The 20,093-nt window shown below is 47.9% G+C and overlaps 11 protein-coding genes across 11 annotated transcripts; 7 read left to right on the top strand and 4 right to left on the bottom strand.

Annotated features, from left to right (window-relative positions):
* Positions 1–933: 933 nt before the first annotated feature.
* On the top strand, positions 934–1,916 carry PEX2_110280 (uncharacterized protein; the record flags this gene model as incomplete). The annotated part of the gene is made up of 2 exons (XM_016748294.1): positions 934–953; positions 1,007–1,916. 2 exons carry the CDS (start codon positions 934–936, stop codon positions 1,914–1,916), a joined length of 930 nt encoding a protein of 309 aa, XP_016595136.1.
* A 1,010-nt stretch (positions 1,917–2,926) lies between these two features.
* On the top strand, positions 2,927–3,535 carry PEX2_110270 (Major facilitator superfamily domain, general substrate transporter; the record flags this gene model as incomplete). The annotated part of the gene is made up of 1 exon (XM_016748293.1): positions 2,927–3,535. One exon carries the CDS (start codon positions 2,927–2,929, stop codon positions 3,533–3,535), a length of 609 nt encoding a protein of 202 aa, XP_016595135.1.
* A 234-nt stretch (positions 3,536–3,769) lies between these two features.
* Positions 3,770–4,405, top strand: PEX2_110260 (Major facilitator superfamily domain, general substrate transporter; the record flags this gene model as incomplete). The annotated part of the gene is made up of 1 exon (XM_016748292.1): positions 3,770–4,405. The coding sequence occupies one exon, from the start codon at positions 3,770–3,772 to the stop codon at positions 4,403–4,405; it is 636 nt and encodes a 211-aa protein (XP_016595134.1).
* Positions 4,406–4,838: 433 nt separating this feature from the next.
* PEX2_110250 (Major facilitator superfamily domain, general substrate transporter) lies at positions 4,839–6,426 on the top strand (the record flags this gene model as incomplete). The annotated part of the gene is made up of 4 exons (XM_016748291.1): positions 4,839–5,100; positions 5,165–5,204; positions 5,259–5,465; positions 5,526–6,426. The coding sequence occupies 4 exons, from the start codon at positions 4,839–4,841 to the stop codon at positions 6,424–6,426; spliced, it is 1,410 nt and encodes a 469-aa protein (XP_016595133.1).
* A 2,584-nt stretch (positions 6,427–9,010) lies between these two features.
* Positions 9,011–10,263, bottom strand: PEX2_110240 (uncharacterized protein; the record flags this gene model as incomplete). The annotated part of the gene is made up of 4 exons (XM_016748290.1): positions 9,011–9,422; positions 9,478–9,661; positions 9,714–9,898; positions 9,965–10,263. The coding sequence occupies 4 exons, from the start codon at positions 10,261–10,263 to the stop codon at positions 9,011–9,013; spliced, it is 1,080 nt and encodes a 359-aa protein (XP_016595132.1).
* A 499-nt stretch (positions 10,264–10,762) lies between these two features.
* On the top strand, positions 10,763–11,777 carry PEX2_110230 (alpha/beta hydrolase; the record flags this gene model as incomplete). The annotated part of the gene is made up of 2 exons (XM_016748289.1): positions 10,763–10,849; positions 10,911–11,777. The coding sequence occupies 2 exons, from the start codon at positions 10,763–10,765 to the stop codon at positions 11,775–11,777; spliced, it is 954 nt and encodes a 317-aa protein (XP_016595131.1).
* Positions 11,778–12,660: 883 nt separating this feature from the next.
* PEX2_110220 (uncharacterized protein) lies at positions 12,661–13,204 on the bottom strand (the record flags this gene model as incomplete). Its single annotated transcript, XM_016748288.1, has 2 exons — positions 12,661–13,079; positions 13,156–13,204. The coding sequence occupies 2 exons, from the start codon at positions 13,202–13,204 to the stop codon at positions 12,661–12,663; spliced, it is 468 nt and encodes a 155-aa protein (XP_016595130.1).
* An 846-nt stretch (positions 13,205–14,050) lies between these two features.
* PEX2_110210 (60S ribosomal protein uL10) lies at positions 14,051–15,057 on the bottom strand (the record flags this gene model as incomplete). Its single annotated transcript, XM_016748287.1, has 2 exons — positions 14,051–14,936; positions 15,005–15,057. The coding sequence occupies 2 exons, from the start codon at positions 15,055–15,057 to the stop codon at positions 14,051–14,053; spliced, it is 939 nt and encodes a 312-aa protein (XP_016595129.1).
* Positions 15,058–15,367: 310 nt separating this feature from the next.
* On the top strand, positions 15,368–16,956 carry trm82 (putative tRNA methyltransferase; the record flags this gene model as incomplete). The annotated part of the gene is made up of 3 exons (XM_016748286.1): positions 15,368–15,804; positions 15,855–16,532; positions 16,587–16,956. The coding sequence occupies 3 exons, from the start codon at positions 15,368–15,370 to the stop codon at positions 16,954–16,956; spliced, it is 1,485 nt and encodes a 494-aa protein (XP_016595128.1).
* Positions 16,957–17,908: 952 nt separating this feature from the next.
* On the top strand, positions 17,909–19,181 carry PEX2_110190 (uroporphyrinogen decarboxylase HEM12; the record flags this gene model as incomplete). The annotated part of the gene is made up of 4 exons (XM_016748285.1): positions 17,909–17,963; positions 18,012–18,053; positions 18,127–19,050; positions 19,111–19,181. The coding sequence occupies 4 exons, from the start codon at positions 17,909–17,911 to the stop codon at positions 19,179–19,181; spliced, it is 1,092 nt and encodes a 363-aa protein (XP_016595127.1).
* Positions 19,182–19,328: 147 nt separating this feature from the next.
* On the bottom strand, positions 19,329–19,997 carry PEX2_110180 (cytosine deaminase; the record flags this gene model as incomplete). Its single annotated transcript, XM_016748284.1, has 3 exons — positions 19,329–19,350; positions 19,476–19,741; positions 19,839–19,997. The coding sequence occupies 3 exons, from the start codon at positions 19,995–19,997 to the stop codon at positions 19,329–19,331; spliced, it is 447 nt and encodes a 148-aa protein (XP_016595126.1).
* Positions 19,998–20,093: the final 96 nt, after the last annotated feature.

The following is a 20,093-nucleotide window of genomic DNA, read 5'->3' as shown; positions in this document are numbered from 1 at the left end:
TAGGAGGCGTGTACAATGTATGATTTGCGATGTACCACCTTGGGAGAGCTACATGTGCCAAGCTTAAATAAGGTAAAGTGGGTCAAACTATATGTGCGGCAGTGGTATTGAGGTATATCCCTGAAGTATTGCAGTCATTGTGTCGTATTGTCTATGCGCGCTCAGGTGATCACGATGAATTTAGGACCAAGCCAGCGTGATCATAAAGAACAAGGACTATCGCTTGTTGCAGTTCATAAATGGGCCCAGACCCCAGACCCAAAGCCTAACCCTCAGTGGGCTGTGGGCCTCACATTTGAAGCCCAGCCCAATCCACTGCCCATTCATGGGAGTCTTGGCGCGTATAACCTGGCGTCTTATAAGCTGTATTCTAAGCTTCTACTAATCATATAGAGTTTAAGTTTGGAACTTAGAATTATAGTAGCTATGTAAGTATATATTTCAATTTGAAAATTCGATGGAGATTGAGACACAGCAGAAAAGGTTGATATATACATGCAGTTGTGATTTGTACAGGATAAGTGAACCTCTGTAGTTTATAAATCACGCGTTTTATCGCGTTTTATCGCGCTTTGAAACGAGGGTAATTAAAAAAGTCGCGTTTTTCGGAACTTTTGTATTGTTTGGGGCCCATTGGGCCCCCACGAAAGCCCAATAAGCCCTTACCCCGGGCCCACGGCCCATCGGTGAGCCTAAGGACCGGTCCCAAAATCCAGCCCATTGGTGGGTTGGGGCGGGTTGGGCTTTGGGCTTTGTGAGCTTTGCGGAGGTCTAGTTGCAGTCATGTGAGCCAGCCCCTCTTTAATTAGGTCCATAGGTAGATGAATGTTTTACCTTCTTCCATCCTATAGCTCGTACCGGTGCTCGTGATATTTCTCGCTCTTACAAGACAGAGCATTTTCATTTTGCTTCTCTGGTTGATCATCATTCCAAATGGAAAGCGCTTTCGGCAGGTGGGTGGTTCATGGCAATCTCGTCATGTCTTAGGTCTAATGCTCTTAGATAGGTATCTTTCTTCGCCCTTATTCACCTTTACGGTAGGTGCCGATAAGAAGCAAATTACCGTTCATTCTTCTGCTTTTGCGGGGCTTTCTCGAAGCCTGAATGCTCTCATGAATGGCGAAATGATGGAGGCAAAAACAAGACACGTTGACTGGTCAGAGGTCGACGTTGACACATTCGCTCGGTTATGTGAATTTGCCTATTGCCGAGATTACACTCCCCCTTCATTTCGCCTCGTTGCTGGCAAGTTTCCTCGCTTTAATTTGGGCTCGTACGACGCTATACCGGAGCCTGAGCCGGAGCTGGAGCCTATACCTGAGCCTGAACCGGAGCCCATCCCTGCGTTTCGCTATAGATATGCGTCCCTTCCATCCAAATACCCTCCGTCCGATCCCTTCTCCAATGATGATCCTGAAATGCCATACAAGGAAAGAAGTTTCTGGACTAAACAATTGCACAATGCATTTGAAGGGAGCCTTGTCGTCTCAAGCCAAAGTGAGGACTTGGGTGATACTTTCACACCCCCTAAAAACACCGGGTCTTGGGAAGATTTCACCCCTGTGTTTCTCGAACAAGCCCGACTCTATGTGCTGGCCGACAAATATGGCATAGAGCCGTTGAGCCAGCTGGTCCTTTCCAAGTTGTATCAAACTCTGAAAAGCTTCAAGCTATATGACACGGGGGTCAGTGGTATTGTGGAGCTTGTTCGATTCGTCTACTTGAACACGCCACCAAGTTACGATAGTAAGCTTGACGCCCTGAGGAATCTAGTGACATGTTATGTTGTTTCTATTCTTGGACAAATTGGTGAAAACGAAAGTTTCCAGGAGCTTTTGGAAGAAGGTGGTTCTTTCGTCTCTGATTTCTGGCGTATCATTTGGAGAGTCGATCAACCCTCTTCTCGCTTGAAATAACATTCCTAGGAATTGTGGGATTATCGTGCGGATTATCACCAACTAAAATGTTGCGAGAGCCTCGGGATCCACTGAAGGTTACTATTCAGGTGTTGTAGACTTAGGTTCCAGAGATAGCTTCTTCTAACAGTCATTCGTATTACTGATTCATGCAATTTCTAGCGTCGTCCGCAGCAGAGTCAAGTCTGACCGCGGTCCATGTCATGTAGTCATAGAAATCGAACTAACAGTCCTCCCCTATCTGGGACCAAAATTATAGCAATCCAAATGTCACCAGCTGGCTCGCGTAAATTGTAGCATTTCACACATGTGTGATGATAGCCTTCGACTCCCCCATCACTGACAGAAACCAGAGCAGTATGTTTCTTGGTTTTTGGCATTCTATGGCGATCAAATTACAAGAAGCTCTTGCTTAGATAGCGGAGGGCTAACACAATTCTGGCCACATCTCAAGCCTGTGAATCTGTGCTTTGAAAAGCGGTGTTAAAAGCATATCTTCAAGGGCTCTGAGCTCATGCTTGCAGGAAATAAGTAAAGTAATACTCTTCCCTTCTGTGAGCTTGATTGGTTAGTAATGGCGAATGATGACGAAGATAGTGGTAGATGACAGGGATCTATGTGACATCAGGCAGCCGCGCACCCCACCCTGACCCTTGGTTTGGGGGCCAAACGCCTAGATCAGATAAGATCGGACCAGGATGCCATTCCCGACGGTGTTGGTGTTTGAATGCATGGTCTTTAGTAAAGAAAAAAAAAGATAAGACAACAGATGATCCGGAAGAGACGGAAATGATTGTTGATCCCTGCACTTTTGGAATATTATTTCCAAATAGTCTGCGGAGTATACTATACCGTTGTAGTTACCTAGTCCGACCAGGTATTATAAATTATTAAAATCATTGCTTTTCCCGTTTTTCTTCTTTTCTTCTTTTTTTTGACTAACGAACTGTTCGATTTTCATTCCATTTATTGCTTCTTATGTTGTTTCTTACATCGACGTTTAAAATTAAATGGAAAAACCAAGTGCCCCCGAGCTAAGCGAAGCACCGATACACACCGATCCCGATCCTGCAAACGACGAATTACTCGTAAACTGGAACGGAATAGATGACCCCGACTGTCCATTCAATTGGACCCTGTCCAAACGATGGGGCATCACTTTACCATGCTCTATGGGGGGCATGGTGACCCTGATGAGCGCATCTATGTTAGCACCGGCGTTGGGCAATATTGGTGACGACCTCAGCATCAGCGAGAGTGAAGCCAACATGGTAGTCTCGATTTTTGTGCTTGCTTTTGCCTTTGGACCGATGGTTCTCGCTCCCCTGGCTGAAGTATTTGGTCGTCGATGGGTATGGATCCTTTCTTCAACCTGGTATCTGCTGTGGAACACAGTCTGCGGCTTTTCTCAGACCAGGGGCCTTCTACTGGCTGGACGAATTCTGAGTGGCCTGGGAGCCAGTGCAGAGTATGCGATCTCAACCCCGGTTCTGGGGGACTGTTGGCCTGCAGAGCAGCGCGGCCATTCTTTTGCAATCGCAACTTTCGTGCCTTTGTTGGGTCCAGCTATTGGACCTATCCTCGGCGGTATCATCACGACAAAAATCGGATGGAGGTAGCTTTTCTGGGTCATTTCCATTTTCGATGGTGCTTTGATTGTTTATGCACTCTTCTTCTTTCCGGAAACTTATCACCGTTTGTTGCTTCATCGAAAGGCTCTCAAATTGCAAAAGGAGACGGGCAGGCCTTTCCATACCAAAACCGATATTCACAGCCAACCACTGGGAAGAAAGCTCTGCTATAGTCTCGCACGACCGTGCTGGATGCTAGCGACCCAGCCGACTATTCAAATCATGTCTGTCTTTCTCGCCTACAACTTTGGCGTTCTCTTCCTGGTCCTCACCAGCTTTGCCTCCCTCTGGAGAGACAATTATCATCAATCGGTGTTAATCAGTGGTGTTCACTATGTCGCTCTTGTGGTCGGCTACACCGTCGCCGCTCAAGGTGGCGCTCGTATCACCGACTGGCTCTGGAAGTACCTTACACGCAAGCGAGGACAAACTGCACCTGAATATCGAATTCCCTTGATGATCCCAGGAATTTTTTTCCTGATAGCTGGTCTGTTTTGGTACGGTTGGTCAGCGGAAGCAATAGCTCCATGGATCGTGGTCGACATTGGAGCAGCGGTGTTTGGCTGTGGAGTGATCCTCAGTACTCAGGCCATGCAGCAGTATGTAATGGAATCTTACAGTGAGTATGTAGCATCGGCAAATGCGTCCAGTCAATTCTTACGAAGTATCTTCGGGTTTTGCTTCCCTATATTCGCGCCAGCTCTGTTCGATCGTCTTGGATATGGATGGGGGAACAGCACTTTGGCGTTCATTATGATAGGTTTCGGTGTACCAGCGCCTTTTATCATATGGATATATGGTGCTAGGCTCAGAGAGAAGGGAAAGCAGAGGGCAAAGGGGAAAGTATTCCTAGCTTAGTGGGTCTTACTATAATTTATAATTGATATGGACGGCCACACTGTTCAAATTTAAGTTATCTTATAAAGCGCAAATGGCAAATTGTCTCAGTTAACAGGGTGAATGATTTTACGGTTCCTTCATTTCCCAGGAAATTGAAAGATCGTTTGATAACCCACATTTCTCCAAGCTCGCACTTATGATCAACTCGCAGATGAAGCTGATGACATGGTGTACTCCCTAGGGGTTTAAACCGAACATCCATAAAATATTCAAATTTCAGATCTCATGTACTTCAACTTGATCTTCCAAAATACTCGATGAGGACTCGATTTCCAATCAAGGTTGCATTCAAATGTTGGTTAGCGCCCTTTGACTTAAGATAAGCGGTCGCATGACTCGCCAACATTCCCCTTTTCTCGCCTCAGCCATATCCTACAATTATCCACGTAATATGCTTGAAGAGACCTCACCACTTCTTGGTGGGCAGCGGAAAGTCACGAGATGGTCATCAATTTACTGGTTGTCTGCTGTCATCTTCTGCCTGTCCGCTGCGGGGGCCTTGCTCAATGTACCCCTGACTCAACTCATCGAAAACAACCTCTGCAGTCGATATGCTGAAGGCGCCCCAACTAAAGAGCTCTGCAAGACTGATAAAATCCAGTCCAAGTTGGCTTATCTAAATGGCTACCTCCCCCTTGTGGAGGCTGTAGTTGGTACGGACCATGCATGGTTATCTGCCTTAGCATCAAGCTATCCGATGCTGACGGGTTGCTATAGGTCTTATTGTGGCGTTTCCATTTGGAGCTTTAGCTGACAGGTTCGGACGATCTTTGAATTTATTTGAAAGAAATGAAAACTGATTTGTGTGTAGAATCGGTCGAAAACCCATCATTATTCTGTCAACGTTTGGAACATCACTATCCTTGGCCTGGGAATTAGCTGTAATTGCTTTACCTAGCATCATTCCAGTTCAGTTCATCCTGGCTGGTCCATTGTTTGCTATCGTCGGTGGTGGAAATACCGTGCTTATCGCTAATCTGTACTCGATCGCGTCCGATTTGGTAGTTCAATCAGACCGGTATGTTTTGATAGACACCCATCTCGATAAATCATATGAATATCTAACATATACAAAAAGAGCTTCCACATTCTTCCTCATGGCATTCGCCAGTCTGGTCGGTGCCTCTGTTGGGCCAGCTATTTCCTCCATCTTTATGGAAATATTCTCACCTTGGGTTTCAACCTTCATCGCCTTCTTGACCAATCTGGCCGCTCTAATCCCGCTCTTCTTCGTTCCCGAGACATTGTCACCATCAAAGCAAGACTCCACCTCCGAGCAAGATCATGCCGAGTCAGAAGAAGGGTCTCGTAGCTTCCGATCGCGCGTATCTCAGTCCCTTCACCTCGGCTCTTCCATCGCATTGCTGAAGTCACCTTCTTTGATTCTGGTCTTGGCCACATTTCTCACAGCTGTACCCGAGGCCCTAAGTACTTCACAGTTTTTGGCACAGTACATTAGCAAGCGCTTTGATTGGCCTCTCTCCAAAACAGGCTATCTTTTGACCCTCCGCGGGGTCATCCATATGGGAGTCCTGCTCTTTACACTTCCTCTACTCTCCAAGATACTCTTGCGACACCAGCGTGCACCTGTCAAAGATTTGATGCTCGCCCGTGCCTCAGTTGCAATTGCCGCCGTCGGAGCATTCTACATGGCTGCATCACAGATAGGATTGGTGATCGCTGGGCTAGCGATTCATAGCCTGGGATCGGGTCTGGCCCCGCTGTGTCGCTCGCTAGCAACCAGCTATGTGGGACCAGAGGACACGTCCAAATTAAATACGGCCATCGGTATAGTTATAACAATAGGGTCTCTGTTCGCTGGGCCGGCACTTGCGTGGTTATTTGAGACGGGAATGGAACTAGGAGGTGTGTCGCTTGGGCTGCCATATTATGGGCTGGCAGGGTCGTTCGTGTTGTGCCTGGTGGGCTTGATGTTTGTTCATCCTCCTGCACAGGGAGAGGAGATCGATGAATCCTAGCTCAATTGGTACCTCCTTTGTGATAAGGCCAAAGCGGGATTTGCATGGATTTACAGATGATGATTCTTGCCTACGGGCAAGGTCATTGAGCATTAAGTTCTACACTGGGCAATCTAAACAACCCAAATAACTAGAAAGCTAGACCGGCTGCCCACAACTACTTGAGAAGGGTTCAAGCTTCTCAACCTCTATCTCCTCATTCCAACCTCCTTTAACTTTGCCATCCGCTTTCACATCTCAAATTATCTGCGCACTCAACACAGTCGAATGTAAAATCTAGCTGTCGCGATGGGCTAGGAGTATATGACAAATAAATTTGGTCAACCCATGGATATGACCTCGGGAGTGATCCATGGATGGATATACAAGACGATTCATAGTTACGTCATATATCAAGGACGACCAGCTCTTCTCGGACCTTTTCTCGTATTGGACTTCGTAAATATCCGCGAGTTTTGTTTAGCAGGAACCCCATAGTTTCCACTAGAAACAGTCAACAAAGATCCATCATTCACCAAACGCAGAAATAGAGAATGCAAAAGAAGGGGTCTCAAGATACTCCTGCACACCATCCCTTCGCGCAAGTCAAATTACCTGTGCGCTCCTTGTCATCTCATGTTCACCATATAATCAAGGACGATGGCAGAGAGATGGGAGATTTTGAGAGCCCTCACATCCTCGATAAACTAACCAATATCGTATCCGGGTGGGGATGGTTGACACCTGAACATGAGGGTGGTTCTCCTTCGAGAACAACCTTGTCAGGTCAAGGTTCTCTGGGACTTGCGGGCGCTTCTCCTCTACAAGAGAAGGCTACGCATTCCTATGAGTCAGATCAGAAGCAAAGAATTACAGAGGGAGCATTGCAGACATCGATCAAGGATTATGGGAAATTCAAGAAAGTCCTCTATTACGACGACCTCAATACTGTTGAATTATACGAAAAGAAAGTACCGGTTTTTGACCAAACCACATCGCCAGCAAATCCCACGCAGAGTCATATACTGGGGAGAATGAGGCGAGCTTCTGCATCCGATACAATTAAGGAACTCTATGCAGTCAAAGTGTTTCGCCACGCCAAAACCACCATGTTTCCACCAGCCAAGCCGCTCCAAAACCCAAGTCGAAATGTTTCTCTGTGCCACCCTAATATTGTCCCGATCATCGACATTCTCTATAATAAGCAACGGAATCTTTGTCTTGTTGTGCCGTACTACGCTGGCGGCAATCTACACTCTTTTCTTTCACAAAAAAGGAAACCAAGCCAGAAACTGTCCACCGAGGAGTTGGACTGTATAGCTATACAAATCCTACGAGCAGTGGCCTTTTTACATGGAAATCATATTACCCATGGCGACATAAGGCCAGAACATATACTCCTAACGATCCAGGGCGCAGTGAAAGTGGGTGGTTTTGGTGAAGACGAAAACGCAATTCGAGAACTAGCCCAACTATCACATAGTGGTAATCTCACATCATCCTCTTCGGCACAAAACTCCAACTCAGCTCTGGATTCTCAATCTAAGCCGAACCTGTGCCTTCGGAGACGGGTCTCGGATTCCAGTGTTCCTTATCTCCCTCCCGAGAGATTTTCCAGCCGCCGTGGCTCTCGCCGTCAAAGCTATCCAAATCAAGACGTCTCTGCTTTCAAAGCGGGAGATATATGGGCATGCGGCATAATCTGCATGTTACTACAATCCGGCGAATTTCTCTGGCACAGCGCCCAGAGAGTTGATCCTGATAAATCCTTTGCCGATTACCTCCACTGTCGTCTGGAGAAACATGGCTATAGACCCATACAGGTCCTTGAAAAGGTAAGTTATATCTATCGTCTATTCCTAGTGAGACTGGGCATGAGAAACTTATCTAATACCTCGGAATTCAAAAGCGTCACCGAAATGTGGTCTACGCGATGTTGCATCCCGATTCGGGGTCGAGAATCACTGCAGCAGAGGTCATGGGATCTGAGTGGGCCCTTGGAGTTGCTGTTTGTGTGGCTGGGGATATGGGGTTGTGATTTTAAGATTCCATTTTTTATGACTTCCATATGTATGTAATAATGCAAAATGTAAAGGCTTCTTGTAGGTTGAGTCTGCACCCGAATAATATTGGAAGCTATATGCGATAGATCTCCCTAGCTCTTTGGCCCATCAAGATTTGAAATGCTTAGCAAAACCGAACATGTGTCTAGTCTCCTGCAGGGCTATATATTACCCCAACTTAGGTATTTGATTGACATCACTCGTTTGAATAAGCTTGAAGTGACTAAACCGAGCTGGCAACATAACCAAAAGTCAACCACCGTGTCTAGCTCAATGATTCGTATTAATGCTTCCGAATGCATCGGCTTATTCTGGATATTCGTAAAGACATAATCTAATTGCGTGTCAGGAGGAAAAATTTTATATGGGGCAAAGGCAGTTAAGTGGTCAAATTTATTCCATATCTACTCCTGGGGCTGGGGGACCAAATCGGCGATGCATATTCCTTTTTTGGGTAAAGGTGATCCACTGTCGACAGCGCACAATTGATTACAATTGATTCAAATAAATTATACATTTAGCTCGGGTCAGAGCCTTGTATATTATGCTTCATATTTGTCCAGGCTTCGAGTCAACGACTGGCTACTCTGGCCATCGATATCTATATACTTCCTGGATGATATATCTGAACCGAGAGCAGACCCTCTCTTACTGTGACGGGCCCCCTGCATTTCGAATTCGGGCTCATTTGCTGATCTCTTTTGATGTCCCGGCCACGACGGCCCAGTTGATCCAGTTCCTGATGCGGCTTGCTTCGACTTCTTCTTCTGTCCCTTCAGGAGTCCGTACAGGACGGGAGCATTTGCTACGATAGCGGCAGCGAGTAGCTCGACAGACGCCCACGTCGTTCTATTCACTTGTACAGTGGAATTTTTAGCGTTTTGAGGCAGTCTAGCAATGGTGATTGCGACGATGAAGAGGCCGACAGCGAAGAGGATGGCTAGTTGGATTTTCCTGAAGAGACCGCATCAACAAGATGCATGGTTGAGGTAGGTCGGGTCAAGCTTACTCAACAACAGATCGTTTAACTATAACCAGAACTGGAATCGGCAAGGCGATAAGCATAACATCGGTGATGATATTTAGGACACCTGAGGAAACTCGAACGTTAGAGATGTAATAATTTGAAACGAACTTCCTCACAGAAGGCATACCGAGCACGATTAATTGGAGCTGTGCCTGGCAGCATATGCCTGCATTGTGTTAGAAGGTTCAACAGATACGACAAACAAAGAAAAGGAATACCAGGGTCCGGCAATACGATCCAGTAATGATTGAATGGATCGCACTCGGTGAAAGTCACAATCTGGACGACTATATACGTCACTGCGAATATCCCGATATACGAAATCATCGTGACCTTCTCCCAGCGAAGGTGTGTGAGCAGTCTGCCGTAGGTATCAAGCAGAACCAACTTCTGCAACCAGAGACTGAAAGAATAATGAGTATAAAAAATTACTAGGTGGACCCTGAATTCCATGTAACCGATGACGTACTAGGAATTATAGAACACTCGATTGACGAGCACAAATTTGCTCGCGATCTCTCTACGACGGATCTCGTCGGGTGTGAAATGATGCGTATTTCTGAACGTCGTAGACATATTATTGGTTCCCCAGATGATAATGACATGTACCAAGGCGAGTCGTACGAGCGCACAGAGGATTGCTCCCATTGCGAGATAATCGCCCAGGACAAACTGGAATCTCTTCAACTTGCGTACTAGCAGCCGAAGGATAATTAAGACAATTGCCACCCATGTAAATACCCACAGAATTATAAGAGTGGGATCCATGGCTGTTGAGGAAGAAAAGAGTGACAGAAAAAGAGTGTGACAGTAACAAGGAGATGATGGCGAACTATATTAAAGGGGAGGACGTTCCAACCATTTTTCTCGTATTACTCATAATATCCATAGAAAGAGATTTCAAGAGAATCTACCGTTACAAAATCTTAGAACAGGGGTGAAGTCCAAGGTTCACTTGGCAAAGTCTAAGGGCCGTCTCTTCATTTCGCTTCTGTTCCCCATGGGGCCAATTGACATCAAAGCTCCCCACCGCGGAGGAAATTCGGCAAAATCATCTTAGCATTTGCTATAAATTGAGTAATAAAACCTTATTCTTGTTTTGATCCCCTATCCTCTCAAGATGCATCTCAAAATAGGTTTATTATTGATCGGGGCAATTGTTGCCGCTTCAGGCTGGTGCAGTGAGGTGCCAGCCCAGCGATCGTACATGTATGTTGGAGGACAATATATTCTGAATAGTGCTGGCCAGCATGTCTTCGCCGATCAAATGTATGTGGAAAAACTAACTCCGGTCGCGGGTGTTACTAAACCATATCCAATTGTCTTCATCCATGGCCAAGCTCAAACAGGCACTGTAAGTATCATTGAAGTCACCGCTTCTTTCATTTCCCAGATCTTAACCGTGATGCTGGCAGAATTGGCTCAACAAACCTGACGGAGGAGAAGGCTGGGCCTCTTACTTCCTCTCTCAAGGATATGCATGCTATATCATCGACCAAACCTTCCGCGGCCGCAGTGCCTGGTTCCCTGGCAATGGGACGATGAGCACCTACAGCGCTGAGCTGTTACAGCAACGCTTCACCGCACCAAATTTATACAACCTCTGGCCGCAAGCATCGCTACATACCCAGTGGAACGGAACAGGCATTATGGGCGACCGAAATTTCGACACATACTATTCCTCGACAGTCGAGTTCCTCAGTTCAGCAACCTACCAGCAATCAACCGTGCAGGCCGCCGGCGCTGCCCTACTCGACACCATCGGATCCCCCGTCATCCTCCTCTCCCACTCACAGGGCGGAGCCATGCCGTGGCTGATTGCAGATGTGCGACCAAAGCTCGTCCACTCGATCGTCTCGATCGAACCCACCGGCCCTCCTTTCCAGGACGCCGTCTTCAGCAACTCCTCTACGCGCGCCTACGGACTTACCGATATCCCGATAACCTACTCACCAGCCCTAGCCGATCCGGTTGACCTCGTGAAACATGTTATCCCTTCCAACTCGTCGTTGTATTCAGACTGCGTAATCCAGGCTGATTCCCCCGCACCGAGAAAACTCGTCAACCTTGCAAAGGTGCCCGTCTTGGTCCTGACGACTGAATCGTCGTACCACGCGCCATATGACTGGTGCACGGTCCGGTTCTTGCAACAGGCGGGAGTCCCCGCGAAACACCTCCAGCTGGGGGATATCGGTATCCATGGGAATGGACATATGGTTTTCATGGAGAAGAATAGTTTGGAAGTTGCTGCTGTTCTGCAGCGGTGGATGGAGCGGACGTAATTTGTAGGATGCAAATCATTTTTCTTCGCTACTCTACCTGGTCTCTGCCAAAGCATGTGGTTCTTCTGGAAAGTGCTCAGAGTTTGAAATAAGAGCTTGTGCCTCCACCTCATATTCTGAATTCTGAAGTGCTCTTTGTAATACCTCTTCAGCGAGGTCTCTTTCTTCGGCCCTTCACTCCAGGCTATCTCGATCAGATTGGGCGAGTAATTATTCAGGCTGCCGTGGGTTGCTTGTGGGACTTTCCTCCTGTCGATTCCTCTTGGACTTTATCCGTCAAATCGGAGTTATCTCACTTTCTGCGAGTTGTACCTAGTAGAAGAAAGAAGAAGTAAACAGTACAATTTATCCATTTCGCACTTCCTGCAACTGTTGGTGACTAATGAGGGCTAACTACACATGGGATGAATGTTCTATAGTATAGGGACAACGATCATGCTTATTGAGTATCAGAGAAACCCCCGCAAGTGTGGCCGAGTGGTTAAAGTACTTAGCGTCCACGCGCCCTGGAGCGGGTAGCTGGCGGATGGCAGGTACCCGCCCACGGGCCCCGGGCCCCGTTTATACAGGCGGGGCGCTCACATAGAAGAAACGGCAGTAAGTTGTGCCTACGTATTAATGAGCTTGTAGATTTTGGAAACCACTTTCCTCTCATAAAATCCATTTTACTTAATGTTCCTAAGCAAGCTATCATAGGGTCGTCTACTGAAACCATCCTAATATCTTCTGTAGTCCTATAACTTATGATAGCTCTCTAATGGTAGCCAATTAATCGAGTGCAAAACAACCTCTTTCGCCAGAGGTCTTCTTGGTTGTTAAACATGTAGTGAAAGCCAGCTATAGTTACAGGGAAAATGAGCCACAAAAAGAGGATCGAATCTCATTATTGGTGAAAGCCCAGTAGGTTGACGTGTTTGCTTCTGACATTAGAGTCATTGTACATACCGATAAAAGGGTCTGAAGGGTCCTGCTTGATTTGACGAAGAGCATCAATGATCTTCCGGAGCTCATGGCAAACCGAGATACGATGATTCACGTCCATAGAGTCCCATGCCTGCTCTAGAGTTTGACCCTGAAGATATTCCATAAAAATGAATGTTTCGCCTCCATCAATGGACCACCCGAAGACCTGCGGTACCGGGATATCGTCGAACTGGCCGATAGCAAAAAGACTATGAGCTTCAGAGATCTTCACTTCTGTGCCCCATTTAACGAGAAGATTTTTGTTTCGGAAAACGCGGGCGGGGGTTTGCCCTGAGGGGTTTGCCTTAAGGACCTTCCTCGTTGATGTCGAAAAAAGTCCTGCTACTGATGGTAGTTCCGGCACCGGGTTGAGCTCTGGCGTTCGCGCGAACCTCGTATGGAGAAGGAGGCTAACCCCAGTTCCTCGAGTAGGAAGAGTCCGGGATAACGAGATCTAGAGACATTGGTATCGAAGGTATTTTCCGTATGGGGCCTTTTGTGGCCACATTGTTGAAGCCGGATGGTCGAAATAGTTGGATATTAGGAGTCGGATAGGAAACTGAAAGGTGCAAAGTGACAGGTCGTAGGGAAGTGCCCGGAAGTTTGGTGTAAAGAAGGTGCATGTACCTTTCGTATGGAGTCGCCATACAAAAGATACAAAATGCTACGATTTACTACCCGCTGGGCATACATGGTGCTGGGCACGCCACGAGTACTCGGGAGCTGACCATTACGAAGAACAAATTTTTGGAGAACGATATTTTCATTGAGCAACCATCTATTACGGCAGCTGCACAAATAGAGATAGCGAACAGGATTTCCGACAGCCTCCAACTACAAAATTGTCTACGGCGACAACATATCGGCACTACTATCGCAGGTCGAATGAAGAGCATCTGTAATCTTGTCACAAGTTAGCAATTGTTTGCAAATTGAGGAGTCAAAAGTCAAAGTCAAGAGCATGTGTGAGGGTAAAGGCATGGCGTCATCAAAAAATTAGAGTGTTGTTGTTGCATTATTTTAATCTTCAGAGCGCCCCGGAGGGGGGCGTAAATGCTCGGGGTTAAAAATTTATAATCATCCGCCAGGGTGATGTGAGGTGGTGTGGGTGCAAGGGGGAGGGGGGGAAGAGTTGAAAACTCACCAATTCTGCGGAAACAAACAATGGGCGTAGCTACGTCCATCATACGAGTCCTAGGTTTCCGAAGGAAATCCATTGCCAAGACATGTTGTTTCATTCCCGGTCGCTATTTCAAGCTCCCGTTCAAGTAAATCTAATACATGGCATTCGCATCCCGTCGAGGAAGCGCTTAGTCGAAGAGACCGAAGCCCATGTCCTCATCGGACTCCTCCTCATCCTCAGCGGGAGCTGCGGCGGCAGGGGCGTCACCACCGGAGGTGGCGGCGGCGGCGACAGGGGCAGCAGAGGCGTACGCATCGGGGTTAGCGATGCGGTCCTTGAGATCCTCAATCTCAGCCCAGCTGTAGTCGGTGCTGATGGCAGCAGCAAGGACCTTCTTGTATCCGTTGATGAGGGAGTGGATAACGGAGGGAAGGGTGGGGTAGTTGGCAGCCAGGGAGACAGCAGTGACGGTAGCAATAGCCTGGGAGAAGGCGCTCAAGAGCTGCTCATCGGTGATGTCGAGAACCTCGGCGCCGAAGCACTGACCGTTCTCGTAGACCTGGGTGATGGCCATACCGTAGGTGAACGGAGAGATGTTCAGCAGGTTAAGGAGGGTAGCCTCGGAGGCACCGACCTTGTTGCCAGCCTCAACGAGCTTGAGGTCGGAAACAATCTCAATGGTACCACGAGCAATCTTGGTGGGGACACCGAGAGCCTGGAAGAAGGCGGTCTTACCGGGCTCCATACCAGTGTTACCACCGGGGATCCAGACATCATCAGGGGCGATGGCACCGGCACGAGCGGGAGCAGCGACACGGTTGGCAAGGATCTTCTCCTTGATGGACTTGAGGTCACCGTTGGTGAAGATGAAACCAACGTTGCCACGGACGTGGGGAAGGAGACGCTCCCACTCGGGGTTCTCGGTGACGAAACCCTTAAGGGCACGACGAACCATGGTGTTCTTACCCATCAGGACGACGGCCTCTCCACGGAGGGAGATACGGATCTCGTGCATCTGCTGGGAGCTGACATTGTCAACTCCAACGATGAAGATGGTGCTGTACTCATTGAGACTGTAACACAAGAGTGTTAGAAATTTTGAAACATGTCAATTGCCAGGCGCCATTGAGGTGAAACTAACAGAGTACGCAGCTTCTCAAAGTAAGCAGACTTGGTTGCGGACTTGCCCCCCATTTCTTCTTGATTTCGGTGAAGATAGGTTGTTTAAGGGAAAGTCTGTTGTTGTGGTGGTGAATGGAAGAGAAGAAAAGAAGAGCTTGCCGAGTTGGGGAAAATCAATTTTGGTAGTGCGCTCGCTAGTGGATCACGTGACGTAAAAAGTAGGACCCGCCCAAGATGGACAGACATGGGCGGAATTCGATCAGAGGGATCTCGGGAGCTCTTACTTCTGTTATTTGTTGTCTTCTTGACTACAAGTAGTAAGCGATTGGCAAATTTGTGAGCTCATTGATTATTCCCATTCCGTGAATCAAAGCCCTTCATCATGGCCGGTCTCCAACACCCATTCCAGTGTCTGCGATATGTCAACAGGCAGTCAGCAGGCCAATCGGATATCCTTATCGCTACTGCTGGTCGCAATCTCTACTCTTACGATGCGTCCAGTGGTCAGCGCCTGGATGTGTGGCCTCAACCCGTAGATGCCAATGCGGAGGATAAAAGCTCTGACGCAGCTCCCGCATCTGAAAGCCAAGGCCCCCCAGAAAAGCGAAGGAAGCTATCTTCGACCTCTGAGGACCAGAAGGAGTCCAAATCTGATTCAAAACCTAAGGATTCGAACAAAGAAGCTTCCAACTCCTGGACCAACATTCCTCTCTTGACTGTTGCCCACGGCAAATATGTAGTGATCATGACCTCCGAGGACAAATGTGTTCGAGTCTTGAGCCTGGACAGCGAAGGCAAACTTCAGCAATTGAGTGCTCGGTGAGTGCCTATTTTTCCATCTGCAAGCACGCCAAACTCATCATTTATAGTACAATGCCCAAGAAGCTCTCTGCGCTTACTCTGACTCCCGATGAGAACAACATCTTGACGGGTGACAAATTCGGAGATGTGTACACCTTCCCACTAATTCCGAGTGGAGAGTACGTGAAGGTCCAGGCTCCAGCGAAAGCATATGAGCCAGCCGCTACGAACCTCACGGTGCACACCAAACGCAACCTTGAATCATTAGAGCAACAAATGCGACAGGCTGCTCTGTCGAAGACCAACCAAGCAGAACGAGTTGCGCTAAACTTCGAGCACCAAGTTATTATCGGTCACGTTTCGTTGTTGACGGAGTTGATTTCCGTCACCCGGCCTGCAGACTCGACCGTTGGCAAGCGGAATTACATCCTGACTGCGGATCGTGATGAGCACATCCGTGTCTCTCGTGGTGTTCCCCAAGCACATGTAATTGAGCAGTTCTGCTTTGGCCACACTTCATTTGTTAGCAGTCTGTGCGTCCCTTCGTTCGAACCCAAGGTTCTCATCTCGGGTGGTGGCGACAACTATCTGCTTGTGTGGGACTGGCTCGAGAACCAGATTTTACAGAAGGTTCAGCTTCCTGGGGCAGAAGGAGAGACTACCGTGCGCGGCATTTGGGATGTTTCCCTTGAGCCTACGGCAGGCAATGCCGATCCTGTGAAGGCTATCTTTGTTGCACTTGAAGGGTACGTTCTAATAACCATTAGTGATATCTACAATTTTCCTAACATTGGAAGCAGGTCTTCACAGCTTCTTTGCTACACTCTAGAAAGCGACAACACGATAACTCACCAAGATACCCTCCAGCTGTCAGGAAACGTTCTTGAGCTGATTGGCCTTGATTCAAGAGGCTCTATTCTTGTTGCTGTGGATACTTTGCGGGAATCTGATTCTACAAGTGCCTGGAAGTCGTCCTCCCAGCCTCCTCTCGAAACCTTCCGCCTCAGTTCTGGGAAGTGGGCTCATGTGGAGGACTCCATGGTCGCCAAAATCAACTCCGAGGGCACCTCAAGTCTTCCTACGACAATAGAAGAGAAACAGCTGAAAGAGCTGAATGAGTCCATGTACAGTTTGGGCAACCTGCGGAAGAGAGGTGACTACGACGAATAAAAGCATGCTTTTGATGAATGTACAGCAAATGATCAATTAGAGTTCCAAATACATATGTAATGCAGCAGTCTTTCAAGATTTATCATTCTTCGTCCGAGAGGGAAAAAAGCATAGTCGGAAAAATCGCTTGCCGCGATCGAAATATATATTCGTATGGTTCTATCTATACCATCTTTGTTTCCACTACCTTTTTGGATTTTCTGCCCCCTATTGTGAAGAAACAGAATACATAAAACAGACCCGAGTCAGTACGAGAATGCCATGTAGTATTGCCGAAGTTGACCATCGCCTTTCGGGATATAATTGCTTCTTTGTCTATGGAGCACCCAGTTCACTAGCAAGCCAGAATGTGCCCTGATAGGATGGCCCAGAGGGGCTGAGACATTATCAATTCACCACGGTAGCCTAACTCTGCTGAGGATCTCCCGCGAATGGTCCCATCCAATCGGACCCTAGTCATAGTTCTTAGTTAGACTTATGGTGGTTAGAAGCAGATTAGAGCATCTTTAAGCTCTCGGAGGCTCCGGCGACTCGGCGTTTGATCTACGGGAAAACCATGGGGCTATTATACCAAAGTAATGTTTTTGACCGACGGTAGGAGTCCGCAGGGGTAAGTTCTAGTAAATATAGAAGGACGGATAGGTCAACATCTGATAGAAAAGCTGTCTCACAAGAGACAATATGACCGGTGATATCCATGGCTAAGACACACAAACATATTAATCAATTTGACAACTCGAATTCTAGCTATATTATAATGGATGCGAAATTACCTAACTATTGCCAAAAATTAACAATAGAAAGAAACCTCGGGAAGAAAACGCAGTCATGAATGTACGGGGATAAAGGGTTGCCACTGTGTTTTCTGATGATCACGGGCCGCGGTACCCGGGGAGCCTTCTTATAATCCCACTTCTCCCCCTCCATCCCACTTGCATATTCCATCGACAAAATGCAGGAACAATTTGAGCCTTTGAAAAACGACTTGCTGTTGAGGGCTGCACGGGGTATGTCTTTTCTGTGTTTTGTGTTTTAATCGGAGCTGACAATCGCAGGTGAGAAGGTGGAGCGTCCTCCGATATGGGTCATGCGACAGGGTGAGTTAGACTTATTCATGCACCACTCCCCCAAGAGCAATTGATTGACATTTTTTCTCTCTTTATTCAACAGCTGGTCGATACCTCCCCGAATACCATGAGGCGAAGGCCGGCCGTGACTTCTTCGAATGCTGCCGCACACCCGAAATCGCATCGACCTTGACCCTCCAGCCCATTGAGCGTTATGAAGGCCTCATCGACGCCGCAATCATCTTCTCTGATATTCTAGTCATTCCCCAGGCCATGGGAATGGTCGTGGAGATGCTGGACAAGAAGGGACCTCATTTCCCCGAGCCGCTCGACTCCCCGACGGACGGACAGTACGAGAAGGTCATGGCGAAGGAAGTGGACGTGAAAGCAGAGCTTGACTACGTCTATAAAGCAATTACACTCACACGATTCAAGCTGAAGGGCCGGGTGCCCCTGATCGGCTTCTGTGGTGCACCATGGACCCTGCTGTGCTACATGGTCGAAGGCGGTGGCAGCAAGCTCTTCGTGCAGTCCAAGAAATGGGTCTACAAGTACCCCGCCGAGGCACAGGCTCTTCTACAGAAGATTGCCGAGATCTGTGTGGAATACCTTGCGCTCCAGGTCGCTGCCGGAGCGCAGCTAGTGCAGGTCTTTGACTCCTGGGCTGGCGAGCTGTCTCCCGTCTCGTTCAAGTCGTTCTCGCTTCCTTATCTGCGCCACATCTCCGCCAACCTGCCCAAGCGGTTACAGGAGATGGGCCTGGAGCCTGTCCCCATGACCGTCTTCGCAAAGGGCGCATGGTACGCTCTGGATGACCTTTGTGATTCAGGCTACAATGTTGTCGGCTTGGACTGGCTGCACGATGCCGGTGAGGCCATGCGCATTGCCAACGGTCGTGTGACCATCCAGGGCAACGCGGATCCTGGCATGCTCTACGGTGGCCCCCCAGCTATTACTGCCACCCTTGAGCCCATGGTTGAGGGATTCAAGAAGGGCAAGCAGGGATGGATCTGCAACTTGGGCCACGGTTAGTCGAACTCTTATAATTTGGGTTCCATATCATTCAACTAATTCTCTCTCAACGCAGGTGTCACTCCATTCGTCGACCCCGAGAACCTCAAGTTCTTCTTTGAAGAGATTCACCGCTTGACCGTATAATTGTGTGTTTCTTGAATTTCATAAGCAGTCGGCTTCTTCCCCGACTCAGATTAAAAGACTACATTGGATTTAAAAACACATATTTCGGGCGTGAATATTTCAATTCTCAGGGTATTTAGGGCTATGATATATGCAGGCCTTATGATATTAGACAGCGATATCCTCGTTCCTGTATAGCGGACACTACAGTTAGTATTGATGATCATGAAACAGCCAACAATCCTCAAGGCAACTGCGAGCCGACCGAGAGCCGCTTTACGCATTCCGATAGACCAAGCACCAAAAATAACATACCATAGCTCAGGCTTCTCCTTCATGAAGTTGGTCATCAATTCCTTGCACTCGGCATTATCCAAAACGACAACCTCCTTGCCCTTGTTGAGCAGAAGCTCCTCACCACCCATGAAGCTCTGGTTCTCACCAATGACAATCCGCTTCACCTTGTAGAGGATACAAGCACCAGTACACATATCACAGGGCGAGAGGGTGGTGTACATGGTAGCACCCTCGTAAGCGGAGGCAGGAAGACGGCCGGAGTTTTCGAGAGCGGACATCTCGGCCTTGTGTGTGTTAGCGGTAGTTCATGAACGCTATAATAGTGGATATAGATATAGATCGACAATTGATCTCAATTGGATTATATCACGCTATACTGACATGCAAGACAGCGCTTCCCTTCTGGACGCGCATGTTGTGACCACGGCCAAGGATCTTTCCATCCTTCGAGACCAGGGCAGCACCGATTGGGACACCTCCCTCAGAGAGGCCCTGCTTCGCCTCTTCCACGGCGGCAATGAATCCGGGATCCTGTTCCATTTTGAAGTGTGTAGTAATTGAGCTGATGTGTGGGCTACGGAGTAGAGAGGGGACAAGATAAGGAAAACTACGCGGAGTACGGAAATCTACTCCAGG

This window comes from Penicillium expansum (assembly GCF_000769745.1).
Source record: "Penicillium expansum strain MD-8 chromosome Unknown contig378, whole genome shotgun sequence".
Classification (NCBI taxonomy): Eukaryota; Fungi; Ascomycota; class Eurotiomycetes; order Eurotiales; family Aspergillaceae; genus Penicillium; species Penicillium expansum.
The sequence above is the reverse complement of the archived record's forward strand: the minus strand, read 5'-3'. Positions and strand labels throughout refer to the sequence as shown.